This window comes from Labeo rohita, chromosome 18, assembly GCF_022985175.1.
Source record: "Labeo rohita strain BAU-BD-2019 chromosome 18, IGBB_LRoh.1.0, whole genome shotgun sequence".
In the NCBI taxonomy this organism is placed as follows: domain Eukaryota; kingdom Metazoa; phylum Chordata; class Actinopteri; order Cypriniformes; family Cyprinidae; genus Labeo; species Labeo rohita.
This window is the reverse complement of record NC_066886.1, coordinates 28,973,066-28,985,805: the sequence shown is the minus strand read 5'-3', so window position 1 is coordinate 28,985,805 and position 12,740 is coordinate 28,973,066. Positions and strand designations below refer to the sequence as shown.

Below are 12,740 nucleotides of genomic sequence, written 5' to 3'. Positions count from 1 at the left end.
CACAGGTGTGCGAATGAACCTCCTGACGCTGCAGCCGGCCCTGAGAACCCTCACGTGTGATTACAACTGTCTGAAGAGACAGGTGCAGGACTTCCCTTACATGCTGGAGAAAGCCATCGCTGAGGCAAAGCAGGAGGTGAGAGCATCACATATGAGCTCACAAACAGGTCAGCCTGAATGCACCTTCTTGGCTAAAGCAGTTGTGTTTGTCTGTGATGACAGATCTGTCAGGTGATTGGAGAGGTGAGCAATGCAAACCAAGAACTGCTGCGCAAATACAAGCGGGAGATGAACCTGAGGAAGAAATGCCACAATGAACTAGTGCGCCTCAAAGGTGAGAGCCACAAAGATTTCTGTGAATTGTCTGGGACATAGTATCTACTTCAATTAAATGAAATTAGACATTTTAATTAAAAAGACTCGTTTTTTCAGGAAACATTCGTGTGTTGTGCCGAGTACGTCCCATATGTGCTGGAGAAACCGATGCTGCTGACACCAAAAACATAGTGACCTTTGACTCTGATGATGATGCTGTTCTCTACTTGTCTAATAAGGGCAAGCTTATGACCTTTGAACTTGACAAAGTCTTTTCCACTCAGGCCACTCAGGAGGAGGTTAGTGCCTGAACTAGTTTTCTCAGACAGTTGTATTTCCTGTATCAGTTATTATATCACAGTCACCTTTCTTGTGATTGAACAGGTGTTCCAGGAAGTGCAGTCTCTGGTTACTTCCTGTATTGATGGCTTTAATGTATGCATCTTTGCCTACGGGCAAACCGGCTCTGGAAAGACCTATACTATGGAGGTATATCACATGTTCCTAAATTTCACCCTCAAACTACAAGATAAATATATTGTGCTTAAAGAAAATCAAGCCTATTAGGATCTTTAATATTTTTTGCATTGTGACATTTTTACATAACAAAAACAGGTGACACTTATGCTTTACATGTACTTATTATTTGTAATAACAGTAATTTAATATTATTCAGCACAAACAACTTGTGTAACCAAAAATATATGTAAACTATTTTCATAAGGTATTTTTGTGCATGTGCATTTGTTGTTTATTTATGCTGCTTTATATTACAATTGAAATAATACATAAAAACATATGTTATTTATTTTGTTGCATTGCCAATTAGATTTCGAGGGCAAAAGGGAAGTAATGTTTTAAAGTAAAAGTTAGCAATGGCAAAAAGAGAGTTTTGAACCATTCTCAGTCCCAGCACTCAGTACATAGAGTAAAATGAAAACATATTTATTTACAAAAATCACACAATGACGTATATATATACAGTGCAAAAAGGACTCTAAACAAACAATTTCAACATAGAGTAAAAAGAAACATTTCTTCCCACCCATATGTAACAGTGCAGTAACACTACTTTTCATTGCCTTGATGTCTGTAACTTTCAAATCTGTGCATTTTCTAATAGTTGCATTTGCAGTTTGTGGATTCTGTGTTTCAAAAGAAGTCTCTTATGTTTACTTAAGGCTGCATTTATTTAAGCGAAAATACAGTAAAACATTAATATTGTGAATTACTACAAAATAGAATTTTTAAAATAACTTTTTTCTAATTTTATAAATTTGAAAATTGAATTTATTCCTATTATGCAAAGCTATTATTTCAGTTCTAAGTGTCACATGAAATTTAGAAATCATTCTAATATACTGATTTGCTTCTTCAAAAAACATTTCCGATAGTCAGTGTCAAAAAAAAAAAAAAAGGATTCTTTCAGGTTAAAAAGAACAGTAATAATTTTAAATTGATTTATTACATTTGAGATTTAGTAGTTTTAGAAATAGTCTTTATTACTATTATAATTGTTTAATTTAATAACATTGTTAAATGTAATCTTTAAAAAAAACAATAAATATCAGTTATTCATACTTTTAAGCATTATGTAGTGTTTATTTAATGTAAAAAAAAAAAAAAAAAAAAAAAAAGCATAGAATTTTAATATCCATTCCACCATTCCATTTATCTGTTATCGTTACGATAAATGGAATGGACATTAAAATTCTATGCTGTTTTTTTTTTTTTTTTTTTTTTTTTGGGCTATGTAATTTTATCATCAGTCTCTCATGTCTCTGTGTTTCATGTAGGGTATCCCTGAAGACCCTGGCATTAACCAGCGTGCTCTGCGGCTGCTCTTCTCTGAAGTGTCTGAGAAGAAGCCCGACTGGGACTACAAGATCACCGTCAGCATGGTGGAAATCTACAATGAGACCCTTCGGTGAGAAAAACAGACACATGTGTAGCCACACAGTGACAGCAGGAGGGAGAAATGATGATTAAAGCTCCACAGGAGGGCTTCGAGTGTGACATGCCCATCACTGCAGCATATTCAGTGCTCTTTTATATAACTGTCCCAGCGTCACGGTGTAGTGTGTGTGTGAGGTTTTTCGCTTGCCTGCCACAGGTCCTGCTGGTCAGCAGTTATGTAAAAACAGATTAGATTTAAAATCTCTCAGGCCATCTGTAAGACATAAACAGATCACACGTCACGCATTTCTGTTTGGTCACCGTGTCCCTCTCTTTGTGTTGCGTAACTCAAACAGATGTGCATAGGTCCTGATTCAGCTTGCTTGCGTAATATTAATCTGTGCCCCACTTTATGTTGTGCACATTTCATAATAAAACTGTATAGAATTATTAATTTAATCATTTGTACTTATCTGATTCCAAAAGGAACCTGTTGGGTGACAATCCCAATGAGAAGCTGGATATAAAGATGTGCCCAGATGGCAGCGGACAGCTGTATGTGCCAGGACTCACAGAGTTCGCAGTGGAGAGCGTGGAGGACATTAACAAGGTGAAGCTCAACGCATCCAACCAGAGTTATGCTACCGGTCGTCACTTTACACTTTAGAGCCAGCATTATAAACTTCACAAATGTAGAATATCACCACCGTAGATGATAAAATATTATTTTCTGTAAAAAAGCAACAAAAAGGTTTCTTGTTAGGGCAGTGTGTCTTTTCTTGTTTTGTCTGAAGCATGTCCACAGCTACTCTGCTCTGGAATCTGTGAGGAAAAAGTAAATTTTTACTACTTAAAAGTACAATTAATATAGATGAATAAAGATTTGTTTTGTTTACACTTTATTTTAAGCCTGTAAAGCCTGTTGTGTATCATGTGACCTTGGACCACAAAACCAGTCATAAGGGGAAATTGAGATATCCATATCAACTGAAAGCTAAATAAATAAGCTTTCCATTGATGTATGGTTTGTTAGCATAGAACAATATTTGAAAATCTGGAATCTAAGCGTGCAAAAAATCCAAATATTGAGAAAGCGCCTTTAAAGTTGTCCAAATGGAGTTCTTAGCAATGCATATTACTTATAAAAAATTGTTTAGATACATTTACGGTAGGAAATTTACAAAAAATCTTCATAGAACACGATCTTTACTTAATTTCCTAATGATTTTTGGCATAAAAGAAAAAACAATCATTTTGACCCATGCAATGTATGCTGTTGCTACAAATATAGCTGTGCTACTTATGACTGGTTTTGTGGTCCAGGGTCACATATTTAATATGCAAATTTCTAAGCCCTCTAAATTATCAAAACTATACATGCCTTCTGTCTACTGATTGATAGCTGATATTTTTAGCAAGTAAAAGGCCTTTTTAGTATAATTGTAAAAATTTGATTTATTTGTTTTTATGATGTAAATGTACAGTACTTTTATAATGTTAATAATATTTCAAGTTGAGCACTTACTGGACTAAAGCATCTTGCGTTCAGTTGATTATCCATACTTTTTTTTTTTTTTTTATAGAGCAGTCTTCCTTTTCTAACATTTAAAAAATATATATATATTTCAGAAATATCATTTTAGACTTCAGATTTTAGAGAGTTAAGGCATCCTTGTTACTGTGTAATTATACAGTTAAATGCTAGGTTATTTACTTAAGTTGTAATTATGCATAATTTACTGTAGGGTTGGGCGATATGGGCAAAAAAATTATCACGATTTTTTTTTCATATCAGTCGATATAGATAATTATCACGATAAATGTCAAATCTTTTTCTTTCAAGTTTAAAGTTAGATTTTTGCTCCAAAGTGAAAGCTGTAGAAACCAGACCATTAGTTTTCCTTAACAAAATAAATATCTAAATAAAAAAATTAATTTCTGCATGTTCTAATGAGTTCTATTTCAAATCAAGAAACAGGTTTGGGTTGTCTGATAATGATGATAATAATAATAATAATAATGATGATGATAATAATAATAATAATAATAATAATATCACTTTTTTGTCTCTTAGAAATGCACATTTGATAGTAGCTTGAGGATGCAGATGTATGTTTTTGTTCATTATCAATCAGTGACATCTGTAAAAATTGTAGCAACCTCCGTTTTAGATGGTTAAATTTATTCTGACCCAGTTTTGTTTGTTTGTTTTTTGTTTTTTTGTTTTTTTTATTAAGCATTGGTCTCCCATAGTAGCAAGCATACATTTTAAATCATGATAAACACAGTTAAAACCACACATAATGGTACCTCAATACCATGGTAAAAATATAACTACATGATAGCCTGTTTGTTTGAAAAAGCGGTAGTCTAAAAACATTAAGTATAAATGCACACGTGCTATAGCAAGTGTTTCACACTGAATCTCGCAGTGCTGTTTAGTGCTCGCGTGACGGAGTAAATGCATCTTCTTTAGTGAGCTTGCGCACTAAAGAAGATCAACTTTGGTCTGAGCGGATAAACGGTCCGCGTGGTGCAATTCAAATAAGTTGTGTTGTTTCGTTCTGCTTTTGGCACATAAAAATTATATCGAACTCTTCATATCGTTTTATCGAGGAAAATATTGTGGTAATTGTCGTTATTGAATTATCGCCCAGCCCTAATTTACTGCTATTACTATTATTAGTATAACAAGAACAACTATAGTATAACAAAGTCACTGTAAAATAAGGTGACCTTTTTTTAAGTTATTTAGTATTTTTAATACCCTGTGAAAGTATTTCAAATTGAATTCAGTAGTAAGTGTTCCGATACAAGGTCTGCATTAACCCTTTTCAGCACAATTTATGATTTGTAACCATTGACCTTTGACCCTGCAGGTGTTTGACCTGGGTCACATGAACAGGGCGACAGCATGCACTAATCTAAACGAGCACAGCTCTCGCTCTCATGCCCTCCTTATCATCACAGTGGCGGGTTTCAACTCTTCAACGGGCCACCGTACCTCAGGTGCACACACTGTTCATGTAAACTATCTCACACACAAATAACTGAAATCCAAATATGAAACGATCACGTTTTTTTTTTATTTTTGCAGGTAAGCTTAATCTGGTGGATCTGGCCGGTTCTGAGCGGATTGCCAAATCCGGTGCAGAGGGCAGCCGTCTGCGTGAGGCTCAGTGTATCAACAAGTCGCTGTCGGCGCTGGGTGACGTCATCAACTCACTGCGCTCCAAACACTCGCACGTGCCCTTTAGGAACTCACGACTCACGTACCTGCTGCAGGACTCGCTCAGCGGAGACAGCAAGACGCTCATGATGGTGCAGGTGTGTGACCGCTTACTGGATCACTGGGTCAGCAGGGTTATAATAGAGAGAGAGGCTTACTTTTAAACCTCGACACTTTTTGAGTGGATTATAATGGATTTAGGGGATAAAGACTGTACTTGGTACAGCGTGAGCAGGCAAGGTATTTTAAGCAGTTTGTGCACACACGCTTCTGTTGTTCTATGTTGATCCCCACAGAAATCACCTGAAATGCTACAGAACTCTATTGTGGGCTAATGTAATCATTAAGTCTAGTGTATTATAGATTAAATGGAATCAAAATCTATTTAATTTGTTAAAAAACGTTCCCTGTTATTTTATGCACAGTTTACCAATAGCTTCGTTCACTGCATGTCGCAATTACAGTAATTACTAGATGACAACCCAGGATGTTCTACTCTGAATTATGCATTTCTGTGGCAGCCCTGTAACTTCAGTATTAATCTATTTGTGTCCCTGGACCACAAAACCAGTCTTAAGGTATATTTGTAGCAATAGCCAACAATACATGGTATGGGTCAAAGTTATCGATTTTTCTTTTATACCAAAAATCATTAGGATATGAAGTAAAGATCGTGATCCATGAAGATATTTTGTAAATTTCCTACCATAAATATATCAAAACTTAATTTTTGATTAGTAATATCCATTGCTAAGAACTTTCATTTGGACAACTTTAAAGGTGATTTTCTCAGTATTTAGAATTTTTTGTTTGTTTGTTTGTTTGTTTGTTTGTTTGTTTTTCCTTTCCTTAGATTCCAGGTTTTCAAATAGTCGTATCTCAGACAAATATTGTCTTATCCTAACAAACCATACATCAATGGAAAGCTTTCAGATGATGTATAAATCTCAATTTTAAAAAAAATTGCCCTTATGACTGGCTTTGTTGTCCATTGTCACATTTGAGAAATTAGTTAACAAAACCAAAATAGAAAAAGTAACAGTCGTTTAAGTGCCTTATTAATAAATGTATATTTATTTAGTGGGACATTAGTTATTCAGCTGTCTCTGTTTGATACATTGAACTGTATTGTATGTATACTGTATTTCTTAAAGGCATAGCTCACCCAAAAAAGAAAATTCATTAATTAAGTCATCCTCAATTACTCACCCTCATGTCGTTCCAAACCCATAAGACCTTTGTTCATCTTCAGAACACAAATTAAGATATTTTTGTTGGAATCCAAGAGCTTTCTGACCCTGCATAGACAGCGACGCAAAATATAATTATATTTACCTAAAAAATATGTGGCCACATGAGCAGGGGAAAAAAATATATTAGCTATTATGATATCATAGCTTACTGTACACAATACAGGGACATAAAGCCTGCATTATATACATTACAGAAGTGATGCATCATGTTAGTTTAGTTTGCAGTTTAATATTCCCTCTGATGCTGGTTCATACAACTCTGAGATTCTGAGATCAACTGTGATGCCTCTTTCTGTATCTCAGGTGTCTCCTCTAGAGAATAACGTCAGTGAGTCGGTGTGCTCTCTGAAGTTCGCTCAGCGTGTTCGGACTGTTGAGATCGGGCCTTCGTCTTCCTCACGCCGCCAAGCAGAGAACTCCTCAACATCCTCGTCTCCAACTCATGACAGCGTGGAGGTACACCAGCACAGACACATGCATCCTTATGTTCATGTTGAGAACAACTTTGAGATCTGAGTAAAAAGTTTTAAATCCTTCACTCAAAACCTTACTTTTACTGCAGTGGCCACAAAACACTCATTATTCCAGTTTCTCCTGTTCATATTTGTAATGTGATTCGCGTGTGAGATTCATTTTGAAACTTGAGCTGTGGTGCTCGCATAAACAACACAAATGGGAACCTAAAACTGTATTTTGTCTAAATAAAAATGTAGGGCTGAATGATAATAGTTAACACATAGCACATTGTTTCAAAATGTATAAATACCATTTTTTTTGGCATTAATAGATTAATTAAATTGTTAATATTGTAAGCCTTTTTTTGGATAATGAATTCGTATCATCAGTCATAAATCCATACAAATTAAAATAAACAATTTCTGAAAATAAAAATTCATATGGCCCTATTGTTGTTAAAAAAAAAGTATAAATGATTAAATTGGTTTGTAAATTTAATTTAGATATGCATTCTGATATTACAATTTAAACCATTAAAACGCAATGTAAATAAAAAAATGTAAAATAAATTTAAAAAATAAAATAAATAAAAAAATAAAATGGATTTCTTAAGGACCCTTAAGATTTTTTTTGTTTTGGTAATTTGCTACTTTGATTTAACCATTAAAATGGAATCCAGAAAAATTTAAAAGAGGAAAAAATTAAATCCAAAAAATTAAAGAAAAAGATGCAAAAAAAATAATGCTAATTTTATAGCCAAAATTACAAAATGATCTTTATTTTTCTCACATAGCTGGACTCTCCTCCCGTGACCCCTGTGCCGCTCCCCATCTCAAGGGCCAGCAGCGCAGGTTCAACCCTCTCCTCCACCTCTAAAACCCCCACAACCCGGCGGAGATCCCACAGTCAGCTGTCCACAGGTGAGCGAAGAGACAAACACCTGCCGTATCAGTTTAAAACCATGACATGCTCACATGACACACAAATACCTGCTTGTAAATAACTGTAAATAATCTGATGTAATAATACATTAATCTCATAAACAGCCTTGGTAAACAGCATCTGACACGGTGCATTGAGTACAGGTCACACTATGTAAAGGGTCGTCTGTTCTTTGCATTGTGACACTGTAATTGGTTGGTTTCCAGATAGACAGGTAGACAGAAGCAGCCCATTGGTTGGGGACGGTGGGCAGGTAGGTGGGGTTTTATGTGGTTGGTCGCTTGGCATGAACCGCTCAGCATGGCATGGTGCCCCACGTATCACCTCGTCAACGCCCACCCATCTAACACAGTGCCTTTAACCCCAGGAAGCTTTGTGTGTGTGTGTGTGTGTGTGTGTGTGTGTGTATGCGTTTGTGTGTGTAAACTGGGATCAGCTGCTGTTTTGTTCTTGTGTCTTTTTAGTTTTGTTTGCCTTTGTACAAGCTTACTGTTTTTGTCCAATTTTTTTATATCCGTTGTCTTGTGATTTTTGCAGCGGTGCACTGTATTCACTGTATTGTTTGTCTGTGTTAAGTGTGTGTGTGTGAGAGAGAGCAGTGAAAAATAGTTTTGTTTTTGTCTTCACTTACAGCTCTGCTTTTGATTGGCTGGGCTGCACTGTGGTGGTGACAAAGGATAACGTTTAATTTTGTGACAAATGTAATTTCATTGTTGTGATGTGAGGGTAAATGAGTCACAGAAATGTTCAATACTGATTACAGTAGCTCTGTTCTAAAACATAGTGAGCTGTTGTTTTCTAATACAAGAGGACAGATATTCAGTGTGAAAAATTCAGTGCAATAAGCAGTTTTTAATTTGAATTAATTTCTGTTAATTATGGAAGCCTGCCACTGAATAAAAAGTAAAAGATTTAGTAAAAGTAAAAGACTTATGCAACAATTCTGACTTTTTTTCTCAGAATTGCATCATATAAACAATTGTGAGAAATGGTCAGAATTGTGAGTTTTTGTATCTTGTGTCATAAACTCTAAATTGTGATAAATTATAGCATAATTGCGAGTTTGTATCTTTGTATCTCAAATTTTTTCTTGCAGTTGCAAGTTAATACCATGCAATTTGTTTTTTTTTTGTTTTTTTTTACAATTCTGACATAACTCACAATTGTGTAATAAAGTCAGAATTGAGGGATCTCAAATATGAGAAAAAAGTCACAGTTGCGAGATGTAAACTCGCAGTTCTAAAAAAGTCAAAGTTGCAGGTTTATATCATGTAATTCTGAGGGAAAAAGTCAGAATTGTGAGTTTATATCCTGCAATTCTGAGAAAAACGTCAGTTGCAAGTTTATATTTCACAATTCAAAAAAAAAAAAAAAAAAAAAAAAAAAAAAGAGTTGCAAGATGTAAATTTGCGATTACAAGAAAAAGTTAGATTTGTGAGTTTGTATACGCAATTTGTGAGGAAAAAGTCAGAATTGCGAGTTTGTATCATGCGATTCTGAGAAAAAAGTCAGAATTGTGAGATGAAAAAGTTGCAAATACCTTATTTTGTTTTATTCAGTGGCAGAAATGGGCTTCTATAGTTAATACATATGTTCAGACTATAAAAGGGTGTTCAGCAGTAACCAAAGAAACGCTATATTGCTGCTGTTCCATAAGCGCCACCTGCTGTCACAGAGTGAATTTTGAGTTTTCATTCAGCGCATCTGCTGTTTTTGTTTTCTTCAGATGTTTTTTGTAGTATAGTTTCAAGAAGCTAATGTCAGACCACTATGTTTTTGCTTCACATTTCACAACTACACAATCTAATTTAAATTAAAAGCTGCTTATGCTGTATGCATGTAGCATATTTGTTTGGACTGTGATTAAAAAGCAGTGGTTGTCTCTAATTTGAAATAGAAATAGGCAAAGCCTTAGTTTGAGATCTCAGAGAGAGATTTTTTTTTTGTATTTATTTGATTTGGTATTTGTTTTAAAATGTCAATTTAGTCTTGTTATTTGACAGATTTCACAAATATTTGTGCAGCATTTTGTCTAAAAGAAGGCCTTTTAATTTATAAATTGTCTTGATTCTCATTTTGTTAAAAAAAAAAATAGCGAGAATCGTTACATACCTAACAGTAATTAATTCAAACAATGTTTAGCACACAATTTTCACACTGAATATGCATCTTGATGTGATCGGCAATCTTAGATCCTCAGTAAATGCTACATGTGAAGCTGCCTTAAAAAATTAGCCAAAATGTGTTGTTTTATCTGGCGTAATAATTAGGTTAAATTGTCACCTGTGTAGGCAGCTTACTTGGTTTCATAACAGAGAGAGTGTTTCTCTTGAGGAATGAATAACAAAATGACTAACTGAACCCCCTGGTGCCTGAACTGCAAGACGAGAGCTTTCTAGACTTAGAAATATGTTAAAAATAGTGTGCAGAAGTTGCAGTAAGATAGTAAGTGAAATCTAAATGAGTCGTCTTTTGTTGTTGCTCTTATGTGTGAATTCCATACCAACAACATGCTTTCTAATTCCAGTATTTATTATAAACTGGAAAATCTTTGTGTTAGTCATGATTGTGTATGTAATTGCCACACTTTTTTCCGTTTATAGGACGAATGAAGTTAACTGCATGAGGCACGCCTCAAGGGGGGTCCATCCTCCAAATCTCTCGACCAATCAGCTCCTTTCTTAAATGAACCAATGAAAGAGCTTGCTTGCTACAGGGGAGGAGCTTAACCGGCCAATCAGGGTTCATGTTGGGAACTATGATGACTGAAGTGACTTAATTTTACGATGACGATACGTGATTGAACACTCCCGCTGACCTCTCGACAACACCTGCTGCCTCAGGATGAGAAGACCCTTCTGTTATGGCAAAGTATTTCTGGGCAAAAATGCACTTTAGTCTAGTCTAGGCTGTCATTTGTAATGTTGATGTTACGTAAATGCGATTTGATTTCTAGAAGCTTGAATGTACGTGTATGTATATATTCGTGTGTCTGAGCAAGATTTTAATTTTTATTGCTTGATCTTGAAGAGATCTTTCTTTTCTTTTTCTTTTTTTCCTGCAAGAACAAGTAAAAATTTCACACCCCATAAGCTTTTGAACAATTCTGTGTTTCATAGTGGCAATAAGATATAATGCAAACGTTCAAATCTCAGTAGCATTTTGTTTTTTTGTACATAGAAACTTGAAGGCCGTTGAAAGCCCAGACCGTCTTCCTGATCCATGCATGCGTTCAGCGCTCATTCATTTTAGGACAATCATTAACAGTTTTGTGCAGTGAAGTCAAATCATGATGGTATACAGTGTTTGCTAAACAGGACGAGGACTAGATCTGTATATAGAAATGCATTCCATGTGACCCCACACTGAGACAACACTACAAACGTTCGTCTGGAACAGTTTCTGGGGTCTTGCTTGCTTGTATTCACATTGGTGTACGTTTGTATGCAGTTTTGTTTTTGTACACACTTTTTAATAAATGATGCTCCAAACCAAACTTGTTCTTGTTGCAGTTTTCCTTTTTATATGTATATATATATGTATGTGTGTGTGTGTGTGTGTATATGTGTATATGTGTATGTGTGTGTATATATATACATATATATATATATATATATATATATATATATATATATATATATATATATATATAAATATATATATATGTATGTATAAATATATATGTATGTATATATATATATATATATATATATATATATATATATGTGTGTGTATATATATATATATTTTTTTTTTTTTTTTTTTTTTTTCATTGGCTGTAGAAGTCTCATTAAAATTTTCATTTGTTTGGTTGGTTGGTTTTCTTTTTTTTTGGCTATATATATAACTTTTTTGTTGTTGTTAATGTAAAAATATAAAATATAACTTGTGAACATGAATTTACTTTTAATTTAAAAAAGTATATATAAAACATTGAGGACCTTGCCTCATTTCAGAACACCACTGCACACCACTGATATACATGCATATATAGACACAACATTTGTCCTTGTATACACAGACACAGAGAGTATAGCACTCAATAGATTTGCTGAAAATTTTGTATAATGTAGTTTATTATAAAAGGGCATTTTAAGAAAGACTGCTTTCACTTAACAAATAATATATACAAAGGCATTACAGTGCATGTGATTTTTAGACCATTTCTGACTCGTCCACAATTTATCTTCCAAATTAAAAGTGAAGTTCACTTCCAAAACAAAAAATGTACAGATAATTTACTCACCCCATTGTCATCGAAGATGTTCATGTCTTTCTTTCTTCAGTCGTAAAGAAAATGTTTTTTGAGGAAAACACTTCCGGAATGCTCTCCATATAATGGACTTCTATGGTGCCCAAGTTTGAACTTCCAAAATGCAGTTTAAATGCAACTTAAAATGTCTCTAAACAGACGAAGAATGGTCTTATCTAGCGAAATGATGGTCATTTTCTAAAAAAAAAAAAAAAAATTGCAATTGCAATTTTTTAACGGCTGAACAACAATGGAGAAGTTAATATTGCTTGTTAATTATGTCTTTACCAGATGGAATCGCCGGGCTACCTTAATATTGTTATGTACAATTATGCTTGAAGAAACATTTCATTCGTGATGCGTCTGCCATATTACTAAAGTGTATTTCATATCATAG

General features: G+C 34.4%; 1 protein-coding gene across 9 annotated transcripts in view; it reads left to right on the top strand.

The window, feature by feature from the left end:
- Positions 1-11,581, top strand: part of kifc3 (kinesin family member C3) — a 57,442-nt gene extending 45,861 nt beyond the window's left edge. For 8 of the 9 annotated variants that reach the window (XM_051134825.1, XM_051134821.1, XM_051134823.1 and 5 more), the window contains 12 exons: positions 6-136; positions 223-334; positions 433-614; positions 700-804; positions 2,112-2,242; positions 2,698-2,821; positions 5,091-5,220; positions 5,309-5,538; positions 6,997-7,149; positions 7,943-8,069; positions 8,298-8,344; positions 10,695-11,581. In XM_051134825.1, the coding sequence (XP_050990782.1) occupies positions 6-136; positions 223-334; positions 433-614; positions 700-804; positions 2,112-2,242; positions 2,698-2,821; positions 5,091-5,220; positions 5,309-5,538; positions 6,997-7,149; positions 7,943-8,069; positions 8,298-8,344; positions 10,695-10,703 (1,481 nt within the window). In that variant the 3' untranslated portion in view covers positions 10,704-11,581. The remainder of the gene's footprint in view (positions 1-5; positions 137-222; positions 335-432; positions 615-699; positions 805-2,111; positions 2,243-2,697; positions 2,822-5,090; positions 5,221-5,308; positions 5,539-6,996; positions 7,150-7,942; positions 8,070-8,297; positions 8,345-10,694) is intronic. The other variant, XM_051134819.1, reaches the window with a different exon arrangement.
- Positions 11,582-12,740: the final 1,159 nt, after the last annotated feature.